Source organism: Cydia amplana, chromosome 23 (genome assembly GCF_948474715.1).
Source record: "Cydia amplana chromosome 23, ilCydAmpl1.1, whole genome shotgun sequence".
In the NCBI taxonomy this organism is placed as follows: domain Eukaryota; kingdom Metazoa; phylum Arthropoda; class Insecta; order Lepidoptera; family Tortricidae; genus Cydia; species Cydia amplana.
The window spans coordinates 9,870,716-9,890,184 of record NC_086091.1 but is presented as its reverse complement, the minus strand read 5'-3'; the positions used below and the strand labels follow the sequence as shown (position 1 = coordinate 9,890,184).

At 38.4% G+C, this 19,469-nt stretch overlaps 1 protein-coding gene and 1 long non-coding RNA gene across 2 annotated transcripts in view; both read right to left on the bottom strand.

The window, feature by feature from the left end:
- Positions 1-19,469, bottom strand: part of LOC134658884 (uncharacterized) — a 185,953-nt gene that overhangs the window by 67,512 nt on the left and 98,972 nt on the right. The window lies entirely within an intron of this gene.
- LOC134658841 (uncharacterized) lies at positions 3,074-8,416 on the bottom strand. The gene is made up of 4 exons (XM_063514512.1): positions 8,205-8,416; positions 4,823-5,017; positions 3,935-4,061; positions 3,074-3,491 (listed from the first exon to the last, which is right to left on the bottom strand). The coding sequence occupies exons 1-4, from the start codon at positions 8,209-8,211 to the stop codon at positions 3,074-3,076; spliced, it is 747 nt and encodes a 248-aa protein (XP_063370582.1). The 5' UTR covers positions 8,212-8,416.

The following is a 19,469-nucleotide window of genomic DNA, read 5'->3' as shown; positions in this document are numbered from 1 at the left end:
TCTGGAGGTTAAGAATAGAATTATTAGGAGAAAGTTAATTTTAGAATCAAGTAAAATGAATAGAGGAGTGAAGTAAGACATTTTTTCGGTACGAAGTACTGCGACAAATTAACAAAATGAGTGGTACAAATGAGGTGCCTCACGAGTGAGCGACTCAACACTACCCATGTAACATGTTATGTTGAAATAAAGTGGCAATGTTATTGTGACGTAGGCAAGTGACACTCTGGGAAGAGAAGACCATGTTTTATTAGACCATGCTATCGCCTGATGAAACTTTCAGATACGTCAAATATTAGGTCTAGAACGATATGGATCGGATATGTCAGTGTCAAAAGTGATGTTTTTGTTTGAAGAAACACAACAAAAGAATACCTAATACTCGTTCCCTGAGATCTACCTAGCATCTTTTTCTAATTCTACAGATATTGAAAAACGAACAGAATCCATATCGTATCTAGATTCTGGACCTAATATTTGACGTAAGTATCTTAAAGTTCCAACCAGGCCGATAGCTCTTGCCAGTCGCCATGGCCGAGCTTAAGCAGGTCTTGAGCAACTACATCGTTTCAGCGGTACCTAGGACGTCCAATCGGGCGACTCCCATTTGGTTGTCCCAAGTACGCTCTCTTCACGGCACGATCCTCTCCCATTCTCTCTAAGGGCTCATTTAGACGGTGCGAGAACTCGCATGCGAGTTTCATTAAATTGCGTCATTTGATTGGACGGCTGAATTGATGTAACCTCAATGGTCCGCAATGTAACTAAAATCGTATACGAGTTCGCGCGCCGTCTAAATGAGCCCTTAAGTGTCCGAGCCACTGAAGCCTAGCCGCTTTGGTCTCTGCAATAATGATGGGTTGGGACACCAGTTCTTTCCGACTCTCCACCTCCCGTCTTCCACTGTTATCGGCCCCAGAATCTTTGGTAGAATCTTCTCCGCCACTAACAGCTTGATAAGGACAAAAGAAGGAACATTCATAGAAACAATGATATAGATTGAGGAGCACAAATAATACTTCCATATTTATTTCTGTGCCTACGAAGAAATCTGTTATTTTTGATTAATTTTATCATTCCACCCATCTTTGTCACACTTGTTGTTAAACATAAGCTCGTATCTTTCTCTTTCGGTGCGCGGGAGCTCGTTAGTACGTACACATTTTTCGCTTTCCCAGCCGCGACTAAAGGCAACTTGTACAATTCGTCACAAGGTAAGCGCTTCATTTTTAGAAAGGCCTATAACCTATCTTGAGTTTTAAATCATTGAATAGAAACTATTCCCAAACTTGTGGAATTCCACACTAAGTTACGAAGTTGGTAGTTACCGAAGTAGCTACATGTGTTAAGTGATTATATCAATTTGTCGCCCCTTGATTGGTTGTGGGGGTTATTGATTGGTTGGCTGGAGGGTAGTTTGGGTGCAGTAAGTCAACTAAAGTTCGCATTTGGTACTAAAAGGTGATCAAAATTGAACAAATTAGTCAATATTTTACATAGGTACTCGTGAGAAAATTTGTGACGTTATCAACCAAAAGGTACCACATTGTCGGTTGTCGATAAGGTTGGTTTCAAATTGAAGCTATATAGAAATAGCGCTTATTGACAACCGACAATAAGTACCCTTTTGGTTGAGAATGGCACTTTATCATCTACCATCCACTCACATTTCGAAACATGGAAATTAGAGAAAAAACTTTCCATTTTTGGCCGATGTTCCAAAGGATCTATCTACGAAGCTGGATAGTCGATGTGCATGCACTTGCATTGATTGCATGATTTTTACGGTTAGTTACATTGGAATTACAATTGGAGTTTTGTAAATCATTTGTTCTTATATTTAATTAATAAAATTATTTCGTAAAATTCTACCATTATTTAGAAGTGTTATTTTTTTCCTTAGCCTGTCTGTAGTAGGATATTATCCCCCTGCTCGGCAATGGCCTCTCCCTTGGATCTCCACAAGTTGTTGTGCTTTTTCCGGCTAGTTACCCACTAATGAAGGTGACTATAGTCCGAGAAGAAATTGTAAAAAACTATTTAGGGCGCCACTTCCTACGTAACTTTGACGTGAAATGCTTAAACATAGCAACAATTTAGTATGGATTTTTTTCCGTTCCATTTTATTTAATTTCTACTTTTTTTATGTCGTACTATAAGTCGTCCCGCCATCTCCGTCTGGGTCATCGTCATCTTTCTATAGAATTTAAGACAATCATTAAAAAATCGTTATTAATTAATTAAAAAACCACTAGCCATTTTTAAGACCCCTTAAACTTTATAGGATGACTCACAAGTTTTCTCTATGGCTCATTATTGGCTTTTCTGTCCTTTTAATAATAATTATTATTTATAACCTACTGCGGTTACTGACTATCGTATATTATCTAATGTGGCTAAAAATGGTGAACTAACGTAGTTTTCTCTAAGGCGCGCTGTTGACTTTTGTGTCCTTTTCAAATAATACTAATTATAACCTTTGTAATGCGGTTACTGAGTAACATATATCTACTGTGGCGGAAAGTGGTGAACTAACGTAGTTTTCTCTATGGCTCGCTATTGGCTTTTCCGTCCTTTGGTTTCCTTTTAAACCTAATAAGTGTAGCATTTACACGGATCCTAGCTGGCTTGTAGATTCTATATAATATATAGGCTATACATCCTCAGTCAAATATTTATCCTACCTAAGCGTCTACAGGCCTACCTATAGACGCAATAAGGCTGCCACCTTGTGGCCTAAATCGAAAACTTAAACTTAACATTGTCACTTCATGTGATAAATTGATAATACTCGTAATGTGCTGCCACCTACAGTTCAATGCATGCTGCCTTGCACGTCGGAAGTACTGCCATCTTGAGGCCTGAATCGGAAACTTAAACTTGACATTGACACTTCACACCAAATCAGGTGTTGTCGACTACAGTTCACCCAACTCTCTTGCGCCTTGAGGTAAACTGTCATCTAGTGGCCTAAATCAAAAACTTTCTACTGTGAAGTATGATAATAAACCAAAAATCTGATGAATTGACAAATATAAATTTATATTTGTATTCATAAAACATCAACACTTATTTATTCACTATCACTATTATTACTTGATTCCTCCGTTTCTGTCTCCTTATCTTTGGCCCGTAAATTCTTTATCAGCTTCAAAACTTCTATTCTAAACTTAAATTTCGAATTCTCAGACAACTTTTTAACGGAAGGCGTTATCGATTTGAAAAACGCCCTATCTTCGTCCTCTTCCTTTTGTATTAGATTCGAAAGGATAGATATAATGTCTTCCTCATTTGTTTTATTTTCTCTTTGCTCCGGACTGTATTCTGTTCTCGCTCTCTTCTGTGCTGGTTCTTCTTCTAAAGTGACGAATACTTTCTGTTCCCAAGGTTCTGTTTCGTCTCTTTCTGGGTCTTCGGTGTCTAATTCATCAAAATCTTCTGGATTCCTTCTTTGTTTGATTAGAAAGCTGGTGTTGATTTTTTCAATGTAGCTGTTGAGCAAAAAACATACGAGGTAAAATTTTAACCATTAACCATGGTCACTACGAAAATAATGGTCGTTTTGGTTACAAAACTGATGTATGGAGTGAGCACTTTACATCTTCTTAATTCTCTTTGTTTCTCAGTACGTCGTCGGTACGTCAGTGACCCGAATGAGTCTCTAAATGCTAGCGTGAGTGACCTAAATGAGTAACTGAGTCGGAGAGTAGAGAAAGAGGGAATGATACTATGTCTTACCAATCGTCTAAGAATCGCAGCAGCTCGGCGTGTATGTAGGTAAGGTTCCGAACTTCCGAATCTTCAGAAGTTCGAGCTGTTGAATGAGTGACCGGAGTGAGTGACCTGCCCGAGAGTAGACATGAGTGACCCGCGTGAGTGACCGGATGTGACCGAAGTGAGTGACCGAGTAAGAAAAGAATATGAATGTTCTTACCAATCGTCTAAGAATCGAAGTAGTTCCGCGTGTATGTAAGTCCGGTTCCGGCGCCCGAGGTAGTCCGGCTTCAACGACTTCACATACGAGTCCCTGATGTTGTACCATTTCTTCATTATTGTTGTACCTGTTACAAAAAATGTCTTCTATACAAGTAGTTACATAAGTACGGATTCGTCTTCTTTCCTTCTCCCATTTTTTACACACTATTTTATTATTTAAAATTTTTTTCTATACTTATTTCATATTTATGTATAAGAACTTCGTTAGTTAAATTAAAATTAAATCTTTACGAAATTGTGAGATATAGGGTGAACCGGGGTGAATTTAACCATCGGCAAAATTACCTATCAATTTTGTTCGTTCGAGAAAAACGCTAGTAGACGGAATAGGCCCTATGACGGAATTAACCACATTTACCTTATAGTCCGGTGCATGGCCCTCCCGTAAACATACGTGTAGTTAGAGTGAGACAGAGACAGTAAGAGATAGTGATAGACGTGAAGATGATACATTACCTATGTCCTGTTTAAAGGTAGCACTGTATTCCGTAAACTGAGGGTCCAACTCCTCAAATATCTGGGCCCAGGCCGGGTCTCTAGCCAATCTGTCCTTATAGTCAGGGCCTTTTCTGTCCCATAGACATATAGAGTGAGACAGAGATAGTAAGAGATTGTGCTAGTGATTTAAAGATGATACATTACCTATGCCCTGTTTAGAGGTGACACTGTATTCCGTAAACTGCGGGTCCAGCTCCTCAAATATCTGGGCCCAGGCCCGGTCTCTAGCCAATCTGTCCTTATAGTCAGGGGCTTGTCTGTCTTATAGACATATAGAGTGGGACAGAGACAGTAAGAGATAGTGATAGATATAAAGATGATGCATTACCTATGTCCTGTTTAGAGGTAGCACTGTATTCCGTAAACTGTGGGTCCAACTCCTCAAATATCTGGGCCCAGGCCCGGTCTCTAGCCAATCTGTCCTTATAGTCAGGAGCTTGCCTGTCCCATAGACAAGGGCGCGCTTGGACTAGCTCTATTAGCTGCTTTGTGTTCTTGTGCGTGAAGGATATGGGTTCGAAGTCTGAAACAAGAACAATGGTAAAGGACCATGGGCAACTTAGTATGGAGGCTGGACCCAACGCCAACAGAAATGAGAGTAAGGTCATTAGATAGGTATTTCTATGTACATCATTTTGTTCTATGGGCACCAAGCGGAATTCCATTGCAGAACTGAGATATTGGTATTTTAGCCAAAATGTCGTCACCCATTACCTAGGCAACAGAGTCCAAGTAAGTAAATTAATTGCTGCAGGGTAGATGTTCGCGCACCGCCGGGCGAGCACACCGAATGATTTGCCGCGCTCGCCCGGCGGTGGACTCTATTGCTTAGGTAATAAGGGTGACGACATATTTACTAAAATACCAATATCTCAGTTCTGCAATGGAATTCCACTTGGTGCCCATAGAACGAAATGAAGTACTGAGAAATACCTATCTAATGACCTAACTCTCAACTGGTTTTGGGACCATTTTGACGTATAGTCCTTTAAACTATCGTGAATCATACTAACATTAAGCCAGGTCGAAGTCTAGTCAAAGGTCCCTTTTTATCGCTTATCATAAGGACGAGATTTGCTCGTATCTTTATACGAATAACCTGTCAAAACGTCCTTATGGCAAGCGGCAAAGTGGGACTTTTGTTTGGAAACAACACATTTCAGGCCAAAGATACACTTGTAAGTTTTACTTACGTAATTAGGGACACAGCTATACTACGGAATGAGAGATTAATATCGTTATCTCTTCCTAACAAATAGCTTTGTCCCTACTTACGTAAGTAAAACTTACGCGCGACGCGACTAATATATCGGGCGGCTATCGTGACCGTTACTCATGCACTGTTAGTGCTTGAAAATGGAGACCTAGGCTACTTCTTGGTATTAGTTCACCGAGTGGACCACGAGCTTCCCGTTGTTAGAAGCCGGAACAATTCTAGGGCGATGTTGATCGATTGTAATATTCTGATGCATTTGTATCGGAAATCGTATTAAATGTCTTTTGCTTTTGTTTATCATTCATCGTTACTTCTGTTTTATTCGTTTCCTCAAAGGTTAACTGGAAGAGATTCCATACAGGGATAAGTACGCCTTTGTTGTATTTAATTTACTGACTGTGTTTCTCGTGTTTTTATTTCTATGTGCAATAAAGTATATAGGTACATACATGTACATAAATGTTAATTGGCAGGAACCTTTAATTTTCACGCGGTATTCATTTAATTAAGGTAATAAGATACCATTAATTAATTGGTAATATTATTGAGATTCAATTAGCGTTTCAAGTTTCTTCATGTATCACGTCAGATTACTGCGTGTGCGTGTAGATAATGCAAAATATTTGTTTAAATTTGAACTTTAATAGCTGTCAATAGAGTTGAATATTGATTATCATATCCGCCATATATGGCTCCGTATATAAGGGTAAAATACGAACCGCTACATATTTAAACTTCCTTGGTAATTATTACTTGCAAGGGTGGAATGGGGTCAATTGAACCATTTTATAAATACATATTAACGACTTTTAAAATCACTACATAGTATAGAACAAAGTCGCTTCCCGCTGTCTGTCCCTATGTATGCTTAGATCTTTAAAATTAAGCAACGGATTTTGATGCGGTTTTTTTTTAAATAGATAAAGTGATTCAAGAGGAAGGGTACCTAGTTGGTACAAAATGTGATTTTTCCCAAATCCTTCGATTTTTGGTGGTGATTTTATTTTATACAGACATTTATGTACATTGAGGTTTCCTGCAGTAAAGCATTGCTGCAGCAGCATTGCGGCACGACATAACTGCCCACTGCATTGCAGCCGCAAATCCCAAAAATCCGGACCGAAATATCGATTTTGACACTTTTTTATACCTAGTCGCTGGCAAACAAGCGTACGGCCCGCCGGATGGTAAGCGGTCACCGTAGCCTATGGACGCCTGCAAGTTCAAAGTTGTTACATGCGCGTTGCCGAGCCAATGCGCGTTGCCGACATTGACAGATTTTGTTCACAACATAACAAATACAGATCATATTCATAACCTGTTACTGCAATCCGAATACGCCCCCTTTTGTTGAAAACGTCACTGTGCGTCACGATTACGGTTCAGTCATAACATTGATAATAATAGCCCATCCGCGTGCACTGCAAATTGAACTTTATTCATAAGCCGATACGGTTCATTTCAAATTGCTTACAGGCAAAACAATCGTAGGTATTTTGTTAATGTAAACGAATTGTTTCGTTTGATTTGTTTATAAATAAAACTATGACATAATTGAAATAAGTAAAAACAAGATCTAAAACTTAAAAACAATAATTGAAATGAAATAAAGATAATTAACTGACAGGTCAATTCGAACTGCAACTTAATATGTTACTCTTCGAAGGCCGCAAAAATATGTGACACTGACACGCTCTTATGGCTCTACAAATAAGATCGTGTCAGATATTTTTGCGGCCGTTTAGCTGTTATGTACGAGACAGGAAGTTTTTTAAATTAAATAACAACAATATGACTCAGAACAGTCAGAACCTATTTACAAAAAAAATCACAATATTGCAGCCATGTCACGAGACATCATAAAATCAAGTCGAATTGGCCTTCTCTGTTCTACCATAGATGCATTTATTTTATCCTGTCCTGTCTTGCCAATAAAAACCGCTTGACATTTTATTTTATAGCTTATTGTTTACCTCACAAAGTCTTGTTTCAATTGTCCTAGAGTAAAAAGTTAATATTATCGTCAATTGTCAAAATAATAAAAAAAGTTTCATAAAATATCATAATAATTAGTATTACCTACCATACATTCAAAAATATTTATTTTTCGAAATTCAGAATAAGTAAGTATGTATACTGTTTGGGAGTGAAACAATTTACGCTAAAATGTGCCAAGTCAATTAAAATACCATTTAATTAACAACCGCAACACGTGGTAATAAAATTGAAAATTGCTATTCATTGTACCTAAGTGAAACGCGGAAATAACATAGTGTAAATTACTGCAATCTAATTTCAACTTTAATGCCTTACAATATAGTTCTAAATGCAAGCAGTTTCAATTCACGCTTTTATTTATATCAATTCACATTTATTTTTAGATTACCTAAACGTAATTACTATACCTACTGACTTATGTTTCAAATTCATACAAATAAGTAGTTAAATAAAAATATGACCTAAAAATAACTTTAATGTCAAAGATACTACATACCAGTCATCACGAACCGATTTTGATCGCGTCCGATTCCAAAATGGCCACCGTACCCACAAATACACGACAAAAACACTTTCAAATTCAATATTAATCACTTTCAACTATTAAAAAGTAAATTTTACGAATATTTTGCTATAAATACGCTTGTTTTAAACGATTTTTGAATGAAAACAAAACGTAATGATGCGTCGGTCGACGGTAAGGCACTAGCCGGGCCGGGGGCCGGGCCGGGCGACCGGGCGCGGTACGGCAACGTCGCACGGCGCACGGTTTGGCAGCGACGCGCCGACGCGTAAATTTTTGATGATTCATGCGTTGCGTTTTGATTTTGCTTTTTGTTTTGGCTAATTTTAATTAATTAATTATTGTAAATATTGTAATAACTACTTATGTAAGTAAATCGTGTTATTAATGTATGTATGATGTTATTTATGAATCTTTTTATAGATGGTGCTTACGCTATTATTACTGAAGTTCCATCGACAACAGACGGGCTACCGCGAAAACCAAAATTCGTAAATTGCGGGTATTTTTCTCTTTTACTCCGTAATTAGATTGACAGAGAAAAATGCCCGCAAATTACAAACTTCGATTTTCGCGGATATAGCCCAGGATATTTTTTGTAGAAACCTTAACCATCATAGTCATTTTAACGGTGTTATTTTATTAAGTACTTACTTACCTAGGTTACTAGGTTACTTAGTATGATTATGAAATAAGGTGAATTGGGGTGACTTCGGTAGCGGGAAAAATGATTAGGTAAGTACTTACCTACGTATACAACACTAGAATCACTTTCTACCCTAACCAGAGTAAGCAAAGATGCCTTCGTAAGCGTACTTAATGATTATTTTTATTTAGGTAAGTACCTATAGTATTCTGAAATTATTTTTAAAATCGTATTTTAATTTTTAACTGATTATTTTAACTGGACAAGTGGGCACCCTACCGAGCGACTGCGACTTAGGTCAATTTTTTTTATTTATAAGTTTTTAATTTAAGAGTTATTATGTTTTACAAAAATAAACAATACTCACTGATTACTTATCCTATAGGTTTTAATAGGTCATATTTTCGTTTTTTTTTCATGCAGAATTTATACGACTATTATTTTGTGTTAGGTGCCTATTTTTTTAATGTGGACTGTTAATGGTTAATCACATAGATTTTTTGACTGCATAGCATAGGTATAAGGTAGTAAATAATGTGGAAAGTGGAAACAGTCTAGTCTAGCAGTGCGCGACGCTGGATCTGAAAAGGCCGTGCGACCCGGCTGACGCGCCGGAATTCCGGTGCAGACGATAGTTCTAGCTAAGGCTACGCCTGACCTTCAGCGGGTGGAACTAATAATAGAATAGAATAAAATATAATTTATTCGTAAGCACAGACAATACATAATATGAAAGAAAACACAAAATATGATTAAAGTGCCACGAAATGGCCTCATCTCAGCATGTTGCTGGTGGCTTCCAGCGCTGGTCTTCCGATGAGACCATCAAGTGAGAAGAATCACGGAGGGTAACAGACAAAAAGAAAAAGACATCTGTTTACGGGTGTAACGGGTTTATAGCAGTAAAAAACTCCAATTTATAAAATAAGCGGTTTAATCTTTCTTACAGTATCTTATCTTATTATTTTCGGGGGCCCTTACGGATACACTTCGACCCATAGGGATCTTTTGTGCAATTACCCCCTGGAGAAGATCCGTCAGCTACTCAAGAGCTTTTCCCACCATATCCATGTGTCGGATGATGGAGCTCATGGGTAGCGTTTTAAAGTCCTTTGGTTCCAGATATCCTGCTCCAAAGTCCTTCATTCTTTGTCTGGCTAGGGCGTGACATTCACACATTAAGTGTTTCACTGTCTCTTCCTCTTCGCCACACATACGACAATCGGTGTTGTCAGAATGTCCCATCTTGGTCAGAATTCCCTTGACCCCGTAATGACCAGTGAACACCCCCGTTATGATTTGGAGTTGTCTTTTGCTAAGTTTCCAAAGCTTTTTGCTCCAGCCGGAGTCTACTCCTTGCATGAAGAGCTTTGCATGCTTTAGACCCGTCAGACTGTTCCATTCTTCCTGATGTTTGGTCTTGGCATGGTCTTTAATAGCCGTTGTGATGGTTCCCTGTGAGAGCCCCACGAATGGTTCCGGACCTATAAAGTTACTTTCAGATCCGGTTCTGGCAAGTTCATCTGCATTTTCATTGCCTATGAATCCCTCGTGCCCTGGGATCCATACCAGTTGCACTCTGTTTTGCCTTCCAAGCTGGTTCAGAGCTTGGACGCCATTATATACCAGTCTAGAGTCCACTTCTTACAGTAAATGAATATATAAAATTTGACACGGAAAAGAAACAAAAGACGATACGCTAACTTTTTTATAGATAAAATTATAAGCTGCCAGTCTCTGCGGAGGTTCAATTCAGCTTTCTTGCGAACACATCAAATAACGTACAGTGAACAAATAGTAAAATAAAAGTTACACAGAAGGAAGATACAACATAACGACTATATTAAACTAAATTAAGACTATTTTATACATATAAAACAAGCATCGTGCTCGCAACACTGAATTGATCCGGTCCAACCGGATCACGTGCCATAAATTTGTGTTTTGTACAATAAAGAGTTTTTATACATACATGCATTACGATAATTCTAGCTGCTAAGGTTATTGCAGAGTGCAATGGATGCTCGAAGCGGAGCATTTGACGGGACAGATAATAAGGCGTTGATGTACCTAGTTGATGTTTTTGTCGCATTACTATTGCGATTAGAAAGTTCAATCCGTCACTAATTTTATAAACGAAATTGACAGTGGAACATCATGTCCCGCGTCAACGCCGCAGCACGAACGTCTTGCATCAATTGTGTCTTTTCTTGAGACATCTATTACCAACATCATCATCGTCATACCGATCAGAAATAGATGTTTTTTTTTGCGCTGGCGGCCTAGCCAAGGTTTGTGTCTCTCTATCACTCTTCCATATTAGCGTGTGATTGGCATGTTGGCTACGGGGCCTGTATCTTTGGAGGAGGACCTGTCTCAATAACTGTCGGGAAGTTGCACAAGGCACAAGATTGGAACTAGCTACGTGCTCACGTTTTGGAGGCTAAGGCCACTTTTTGCAACCTACATTATTTTAGTTATATTATCTTCGAGTTTGCATTTCCACTCTTAAAAACATCCAACCTACCTTAAATCGGTTCTAACAATTCAACGCCTGATTTTGAATAGTTCCAAGTTTAATTTCAACGTTTAGGTAAACGCTCCGTGTACCTTTAACCACAGCCTTACCGCCTGTCACTTGTCAAGCGAAAATATGAAGCGTTTAGGGTTGAACAATGCACGTGCGTAATTACACGGCTTAGCGAGATTCGGCTTTGCACACCCCTAGCACGAAACCGTTTTACTGTCTATGTGCAGACTACATGACATGTATGTATATAATATGTGTGTTATTTTAGGGTTGTCTCTTGAAAATATGTTCACGTAGTTTTTATTTTGTATTAGGTGTAGGGCTTTATTTATACACATGATACAATAACGGCGACTTTTTAACACAGCGGAATCGAACGAGAAAACGAGAGGCAAAATGAGATCAATTTTACATATTAACTTATGTAAATTTCTAGAAAGAACTTGACAGGCTAATCGACAGGACTCGCCCACCGAGGGTTCCGTACTTTTTAGTATCTGTGGAAATTTCAACTGTCTAGCTATCACGGTTCATGAGATACAGCCTGGTGACAGAACAGACGGACAGCAGAGTCTTAGTAATAGGGTCCCGTTTTTACCCTTTGGGTACGGAACCCTAAAACAATATACTTAAATAGAAATTCCTTAGCGCATTACCTATCTACCTCCATCGGTCAAGCGCAAGCGCAAATATAGCAATCTTTCGATCATTAATTTTGCTCCGCATTCCTGTCTTCGACACGCGCCAACTGCTATCCCTTTCTTTCATATCAATAGCTTAATGTAACCCTTATAATAATTTTATTACTTCACTACGTCACGTAGTACCACAGTCACCTGCAATAATTACTACATAGTATAAAACAAAGTCGCTTCCCGCTGTCTGTCCCTATGTAGGTATGCTTAGATCTTTAAAACTACGAAACGGATTTTGATGCGGTTTTTTTAATAGATAGAGTGATTCGAGAGGAAGGTTTATGTATAATTTGTTAACCCGTGCGAAGCCGGGGCGGATCGCTAGTTTGGTACACAATGAAGGCTGCAAAAATATCTGACACGATCTTATTTGTAGAGCCAAATTAAAAGCGTGTCACATATTTTTGCGGCCTACGAAGAGTAACATATGATTGCAGGTGACTGTACCTATAAGTAGCCTAAGTATATACCTAGCTAGTTATAAAGGTACCTAATACCGTTCGGATTCAAATTTCGCCATGTCGCGTTGCAATACAGGAAACTTAAAAAACCTGTTTCGACGTTTACTTTTTTCATCGCATTACAAAATTGGTATTCATGCTCAAATTGCAAAACATCCACAAATCTCAGAAAACCGCAAAACATAAACATATCCATATTTCCAATATCACATAACGTAGAACACAATCCGCGAAAGCATATTTGTAAGTTATGGCCTATATTACTTTGATTCATTTCTTTATCGAGGCCATATTGTCATTCTGTTCTTATATGTGTCTATTTATAGAGGTACCGTAAAATGGGGTGAGTAGATGCAAAACTGACATTCAAACCTCGATAACATTTTATTTTTACATATGCAAACTGAATGGTATGTACATAATAAGTGTTCCGGACGTTTGTATTTTAGTTTTTATTTTATTTTGGGTTGTTCCATTTCATAACTTTGACGATAAACAGGAAATCCCACCTCACCCCGTATTCCCTCGTATTTGGAGTGAGTTGGGTTTTCATACAAAGGTGATTTTGGAAGATTGTTGGATCGATTTTTTTTTATTATGAGTATTACTATAGCTCCATTTTAAATTGGAATACATTATTTTTGTAGCAGTAGCCTTAAAATTCCATCTCACCCCCCTTTCATCCCTTCTCTCCCCATTCACAACCCATCGCTCCCCGCGAACCCTACTCACCCCATTTTACGGTAGTTTCACTATTTGTATTTGTATTTAAAAGTAGCTATAGGTATAGCTAAAAACTCAAAATTTGCATTTATGTGCTTAGTTACTTTGCCATTCTTGTGGTTAAAATGCAACATTTTCATCCGTTTTTAAAGTAGGTAAATAGAGCATTTACCAGCTGGTGTGATGAAATTCAAATTATATTATTAAATACTAGTGACCCGCCCCGGCTTCGCACGGGTTAACAAACTATACATAAACCTTCCTCTTGAATCACTCTATCTATTAAAAAAAAACACATTAAAATCCGTTGCGTAGTTTTAAAGATCTAAGCATACATAGGGACAGACAGCGGGAAGCGACTTTTCTTTTATACTTAGTGATAGTGATGATATACTTATCTTACTTAAGAAGAAGAAGAAGAAATACATTTATTTAGCATCAGGTACAAAGTAACACACAAGACAAGTAACACAGATGCTAAACAGGAGGCACTCAGCATAATGCCACGGCAAGCCATGACGCTGATTTTCAGCGGGTACCTGACTTAAAACTAATCTACATCTACATGGAGAATTTGGGCTGGGTACCGTCGTGGCTGCCGGTCTAGAGGTGAAGAAGCCGGTTCGATTCCGGCCTCGCCCACCAGAGGGTTTGGTCACTATTTCTTTACTATATAACATGTATCCGTTTATAATCAGTTTTTAAAATAATGAAGTAGGTAAACTGCAATACTTACGCCAGAGCTCAGAACGGAGCAACTTCATAAAGTGCGTTATTTTTCCATCTTCCTCGTAAGTTTGCTTTGTGCTAGGGTGACCATACTGTTAGCAGAGATAAGATTCCCTTTTTCTTTTCCCTTGCTCACAGTTTTCTCGCAGATAAGTACCAACTTAAAACATCATGTAGTACAGAAAGTAACGCATCAGACCTACCATTCTTTATTTTAAACAAACACAAGTATAAGTTTACAGCTATACCAAAACACTTATTCTCTTAGCTTAACAAAGAGAGATATGTCTATATATGTATGTAGAACAGTCAGACAGTGCCAATTTTTACTTACATCTATGGACAGTGCCACTACTTTTGAATGTTTTTTGTTTAGGCACTGACTGTTTTATGCTACGTAACAATAATATTTAGCCAACGTAACCGGATAATCAGTGACGTCACACATTGCCACCGTCTAAAATCTGTCTATCAATCGTTCACAAGTTCAATTACTTATGAATATCGGTTTTACTACAATTTAGAAAAATATTTGGCCTCCGAACTGCGTCATCTAAATAATAATCACACCTAAACGATGATAAACGAATTAGTTTTGGACCATAGTTGTGGGATTTTTGACTATAAGGCGCAGGTACGCGTCAAATAAGACCCGGTCGTTTAAGCTTGCCTTGTTTCAAAATGTCATACTGTTCTAAGTGTAAATGGGTTCAAATTTTGCGTCCATGTTCGCTAGTACTATAAAATAATTGCAAGATCGTATTAAACGAAAAAAATTACAAAAACTATGGGCCTTCTTTGAAGCCCAGTGGTTTTACGGTAATATTTTATTCTAAATCTTATCCCCAAGGAACACTACGACGTGGTCACCCTGCAAAACTCTCAGCCACTCGAGTGTGGCCATTCCAGACATTTACAAACACGAAACCATACGGGAATACACATTTGTTTGATAACACTTCGCATTTCCAATGCAACTGGTGCAACACCTATTTTATTTCTATTTTTATTGCTATTTCCAAGACCAAGACCAAGTGCGGGTAGTTCGAAAAACTCGCGTGCCTAGAAGATGATGTCAACTTTAGCCAGTCTTATCCGAGACCACGGGCACAACGCCGTCCTCGAAACGTCGGAGGTAAATTTAAAACTTAATTTTTCCCATCCCGCTTACCAACAAGCAGGCTGTGTTCTTTTTTGGTACCGCATTATTTACTGAGTACCTACATTATAGTGCAAGTGCGACGTAAAATAAGTAGAAATTAAATAAAAAGGAACTATAAAATTTCCATATTAAATTGTTGCCATGCTTAAAGCATTTTACGTCATAAATGTGACCCTTGCTAGTGGCGCCCTCAATAATTCTCTACAATTTCTTGTCGGACCATACCTACATTTTTAGAGTTCCGTACCTCAAAAGGAAAAAACGGAACCCGTATGAGCGTCTGTCTGTCTGTCCGACCATCCCTCCTTTATCTCCGAAACTACCAAGTCTACGATTGTCATATTGGCAAGGCCCCCTGATTATGACTCTCATCCGGATAAATATTTTACAGCCATACTTTAATTAACCCAAAAATTTCGTATTCGCGCCAGATAATCATGTCACGAGCCGCGAAAAACAGGAAAAACAGGAAAAAAGAAAATGAATAAGGAAAACCCTCATTCGCGAATTCGTATTTTGCAATTGCACCGGTACCTTAGGGTGTTTCTGACGCATTACGTTTTTAATTAACATGGTAGGGATGTAAAATGTACCGGTATTGGTGATGTTTTGGTACGTATTTGTACCAGTAGTTTGAAGGCAACGTGCATGGGAATCTGGAGTTTAAGAGCTTATAAAAAGTCATACCGGTATATATCCCACCATTGCACCACTCGGTTCGTAACTATGTTACATTATTATATACACTTGTTTTATGTTAGGATTTTTTTATATAATAGCTTACAAATATAATCATGCTAGTACGTATCTCAACATCGCACAGCTTAGTTTTTATATAAAAGCTTGTAAAAAGTCATATCGGTAAATATCCCAGCAATGCACCGCACAAGTAGAAAATATACGCGTATTTTCCCGTTTATAATACCGAAAAAAAATTAAGGGGAAAACTTTAGACCCATTTGGGGGTGGATTCTCATATTAATTATGTTACCCTGAAGCCAATTCAAACGTACTTTTGACATCCAACTGCTATCTAAATGATGTCAATTAGTTATCGTTCGCACCTGTATTGACGCGAGCAAGATGCACGGGCAAATGACAACAAAAATACATCATTTTGATAACAAAATTTAAGTTTGAATTGGTTTTCTTAGTACGCGTTATACGCTTTTTTTTTGGTAACAGTTTTTATATAAAAACCGGTATATGATGATACCGGTACGTATTCCAAGTTCCAACTCAAATAATATTAACCGCGTATTTTTCCGTATATAATTTCGAAAAAATTCAAAGGGGAAAGCCTTGGATCCAGTTGGGGGTTCTCATATTTATTATATTGCCTTATTGAACTTCATATACTTGTGTTATTGGTAACAGTTCTTAGTTCTTAGCTAATATAGCTTACAAATATGATCAAACCGGTACGTATCCCAACATTTCACCGCTTGGATGATACCGGTACGTATTCCAACTCAAATAATATTAACCGCGTATTTTTCCATTTATAATTTCGAACAAATTCAAAGGGGAAAGCCTGGATCCGCTTGGGGGTCGGTTCTCAAATTAATTATGTCACCGTGTAACGCTTGCCACTTGGCAAGAGCTGTTTGAATTTGGAGTTGGCAAAGATTTTACTATTATTTAATCCGGGCACGGGAGACGCGGCGACGTACGGGCGGAAATTGTGACGAACATGTTGATTATGTAAGTATTAAGTTTTGTTACACAAACGTATACAATAGGGAGTATTACTGCAATGTTTTGCCGCCAGAGTGCAGCACTAGCGCCTTTAGTAAACCATAGAGTAACTTATACATGCTATACCTTAAATGACCTTAATAATGTATTTTTTAATGTGGAACGTAAATGGAATGTATTTAGAAACGGAAACCGATCAAAAACTAAGTAATTAAGTCTGACTCACGCTTGACTGCACATTTCATAGATTTTCATGTCATCTATAGGTAAAGAACACAAACATGTATTTTTTTTCAAAATTTTAGACCCAGTAAAACTACTGGGTCTAAAATTTTCTCTGTCTCCGAAACCGGAGATAAAGGGGGGTGAGATGGTCGGACGCACGAGTGATCCTATAAGGGTTCCGTTTTTTCATTGAGGTACGGAACCCAAAAAATCACGACCATAGTCTGAAACGCACCATTTGAAATAAATTTTGCGTTTGTCGATGCACGATTGTCACCTCGGCTAGGCCCCCTGAAGTGACTGCACCCTAAAGAGGGCATTCGACTAGTACGGTACAATATTAGCCCGTATATTCCCTACCCCAACTCCTAAGGAGAAAGCTATCCCATGTTAGCCGCTTCCACAAAATTTACTGTGACGTACAAACGGGTTTATTGTTTGCTCTTATTTATCTGGCTGCGATATGGTTAATGCGATCCAGCGGTTTTAGGAAAATCTGAGACTAAAGTTTGGTGCCTAGACATTAAACTCGTACAGGGGACCGATTTTTGAAATTCGACCGCTCGATTTCATGTATTTCGTTCAGTAATATCTCCACTAATAGGCATGAAAATTCTACTAATAGAATTGAAAACGAGATCAATACCACTAGATTCCCAATTTCTATCGCACGAATTTCAAAAATTACCATTTCGCCGTTTTCCACGAATTTTCGAGTGACAAAATCGATCGATCGAAATTCAAAAATCGGCCCGCAGTCACCTGCAATAAGTAATATAATATGTTACACAACGAAGGCCGCACGAATATCTGACACGATCTTATTTGTAGAGCCATAAGAGCGTGTAATATATTTTTGCGGCCTTCTAAGAGTAACATTATTACAGGTGACTGTACTATAGATAAACTCTTGAAGCTAACCTGAGACAGAAGTTTGGTACCTAGACAGAGCCCCTAGTGTGCCCTAGTGTAAATTTCATTAGATAGCGTGACGGACGTAATGTTTATTTTTGTATGGGATTTTGAACAGCACACCAAGCGGGACTTTTTGGAAACTCAAAATCCCATACAAAATGACACTTACGCAAACGCGTACGTCACGCTATCGAATGAAATTTACACTAGGGGTAGGTAAATTATATTATCTAAAGACTTAAATTAAAAACCACTATTTTAAGGTGACGTTTGGATTCAGGCTGCACCAGAATTACTGCTGCAGTATTGCAGCGCGTCATCACTGCCGACTGCATTGCTCCCGCAAATGTCAAATTCCGGGCAGCAACTTCGATTTAGACATTACTGCAGGAAACGCCAAAATGTCCGTTTTTCCCAAACAAACGGAGACTTTCACTAACGCTCGGTCAATTAATAATCAGTATAATCACATTTGAGTTCCTATTAATGTCTTAAAGATAAGTATTAAAGCTGACTATGGATGATGAGGTCTTTGTGGCTCACATGGCAGGGCGCTGGAGTATCGATACTGATGCCGTGAGTTCAAGTCTAACCCAAGACAGTAATTTTTCTACCTTTAAATTTATTCTAAGCTTAATAGCATCCTACGCGGACGTTTCTGCTTGTTAAAAAAAAATTAAATTGACCAAAGACACCAAAAAAATACTGATGCAAGTTCAATAGCAGTCTTATTAGCACCATTAAACCGCGGTAGGTACTTGAACTTAGCCGATACCAAAAAAGGAGGTTGTCAATTTATTTACCTAAGTAACACTTGTTCCAAGCAAGCCAAGTCCAATTTTGAGGTCCTAATATAATCTGCCATCTTTGGAGGGAAACCGTTAAAAGAATGTCAGGTGTTAAAATTACTGTCAACTTCCTCTCTGTTAAAATAATGTTAGGAAATCGTTTTTGTTGCTAACTACGTTGGTGCTTGGTGGCCGAGTGGATCTGACGTCCGACTTTCAATCCGGAGGTCGCGGCGCGGGTTCAAATCCTGCCTCGTACCAATGACTTATTCGGAACTTATGTACGGAATATCATTTGATACTTACCACTAGCTTTTCGGTGAAGGAAAACATCGTGAGGAAACCTGCATACATCTGGGAAAAAAATCGGTGTATGTGAAGATCCCAATCCGCATTGGGCAAGAGTGGGGACAAAAGGCGGACTTAATGCTACAAGGCATTCTCGACCAGTCAACCATCGGGCAAAGTAGATACCTTGTAGGCGATGCAACATCATGTTGTAATTACAAAACAAAGTAGTCTCTTACACAACTCATACAAATTTTTTTTTATGATATAGGAGGCAAACGAGCAGACGGATCACCTGATGGTAAGCGATTACCGCCGCCCATGGATACCCGCAACACCAGAAGGGTTGTTAGTGCGTTGCCGGCCTTTAAGATGGGA

Coding starts and splice junctions, on each gene's coding strand:
- LOC134658841 (XM_063514512.1), bottom strand. Junction 4,062..4,822: donor TACCTCTAAACAGGACATAG/GTAATGCATCAT, acceptor TTTTTGTAACAG/GTACAACAATAATGAAGAAA. Junction 3,492..3,934: donor CTTCGATTCTTAGACGATTG/GTAAGAACATTC, acceptor TTTGCTCAACAG/CTACATTGAAAAAATCAACA.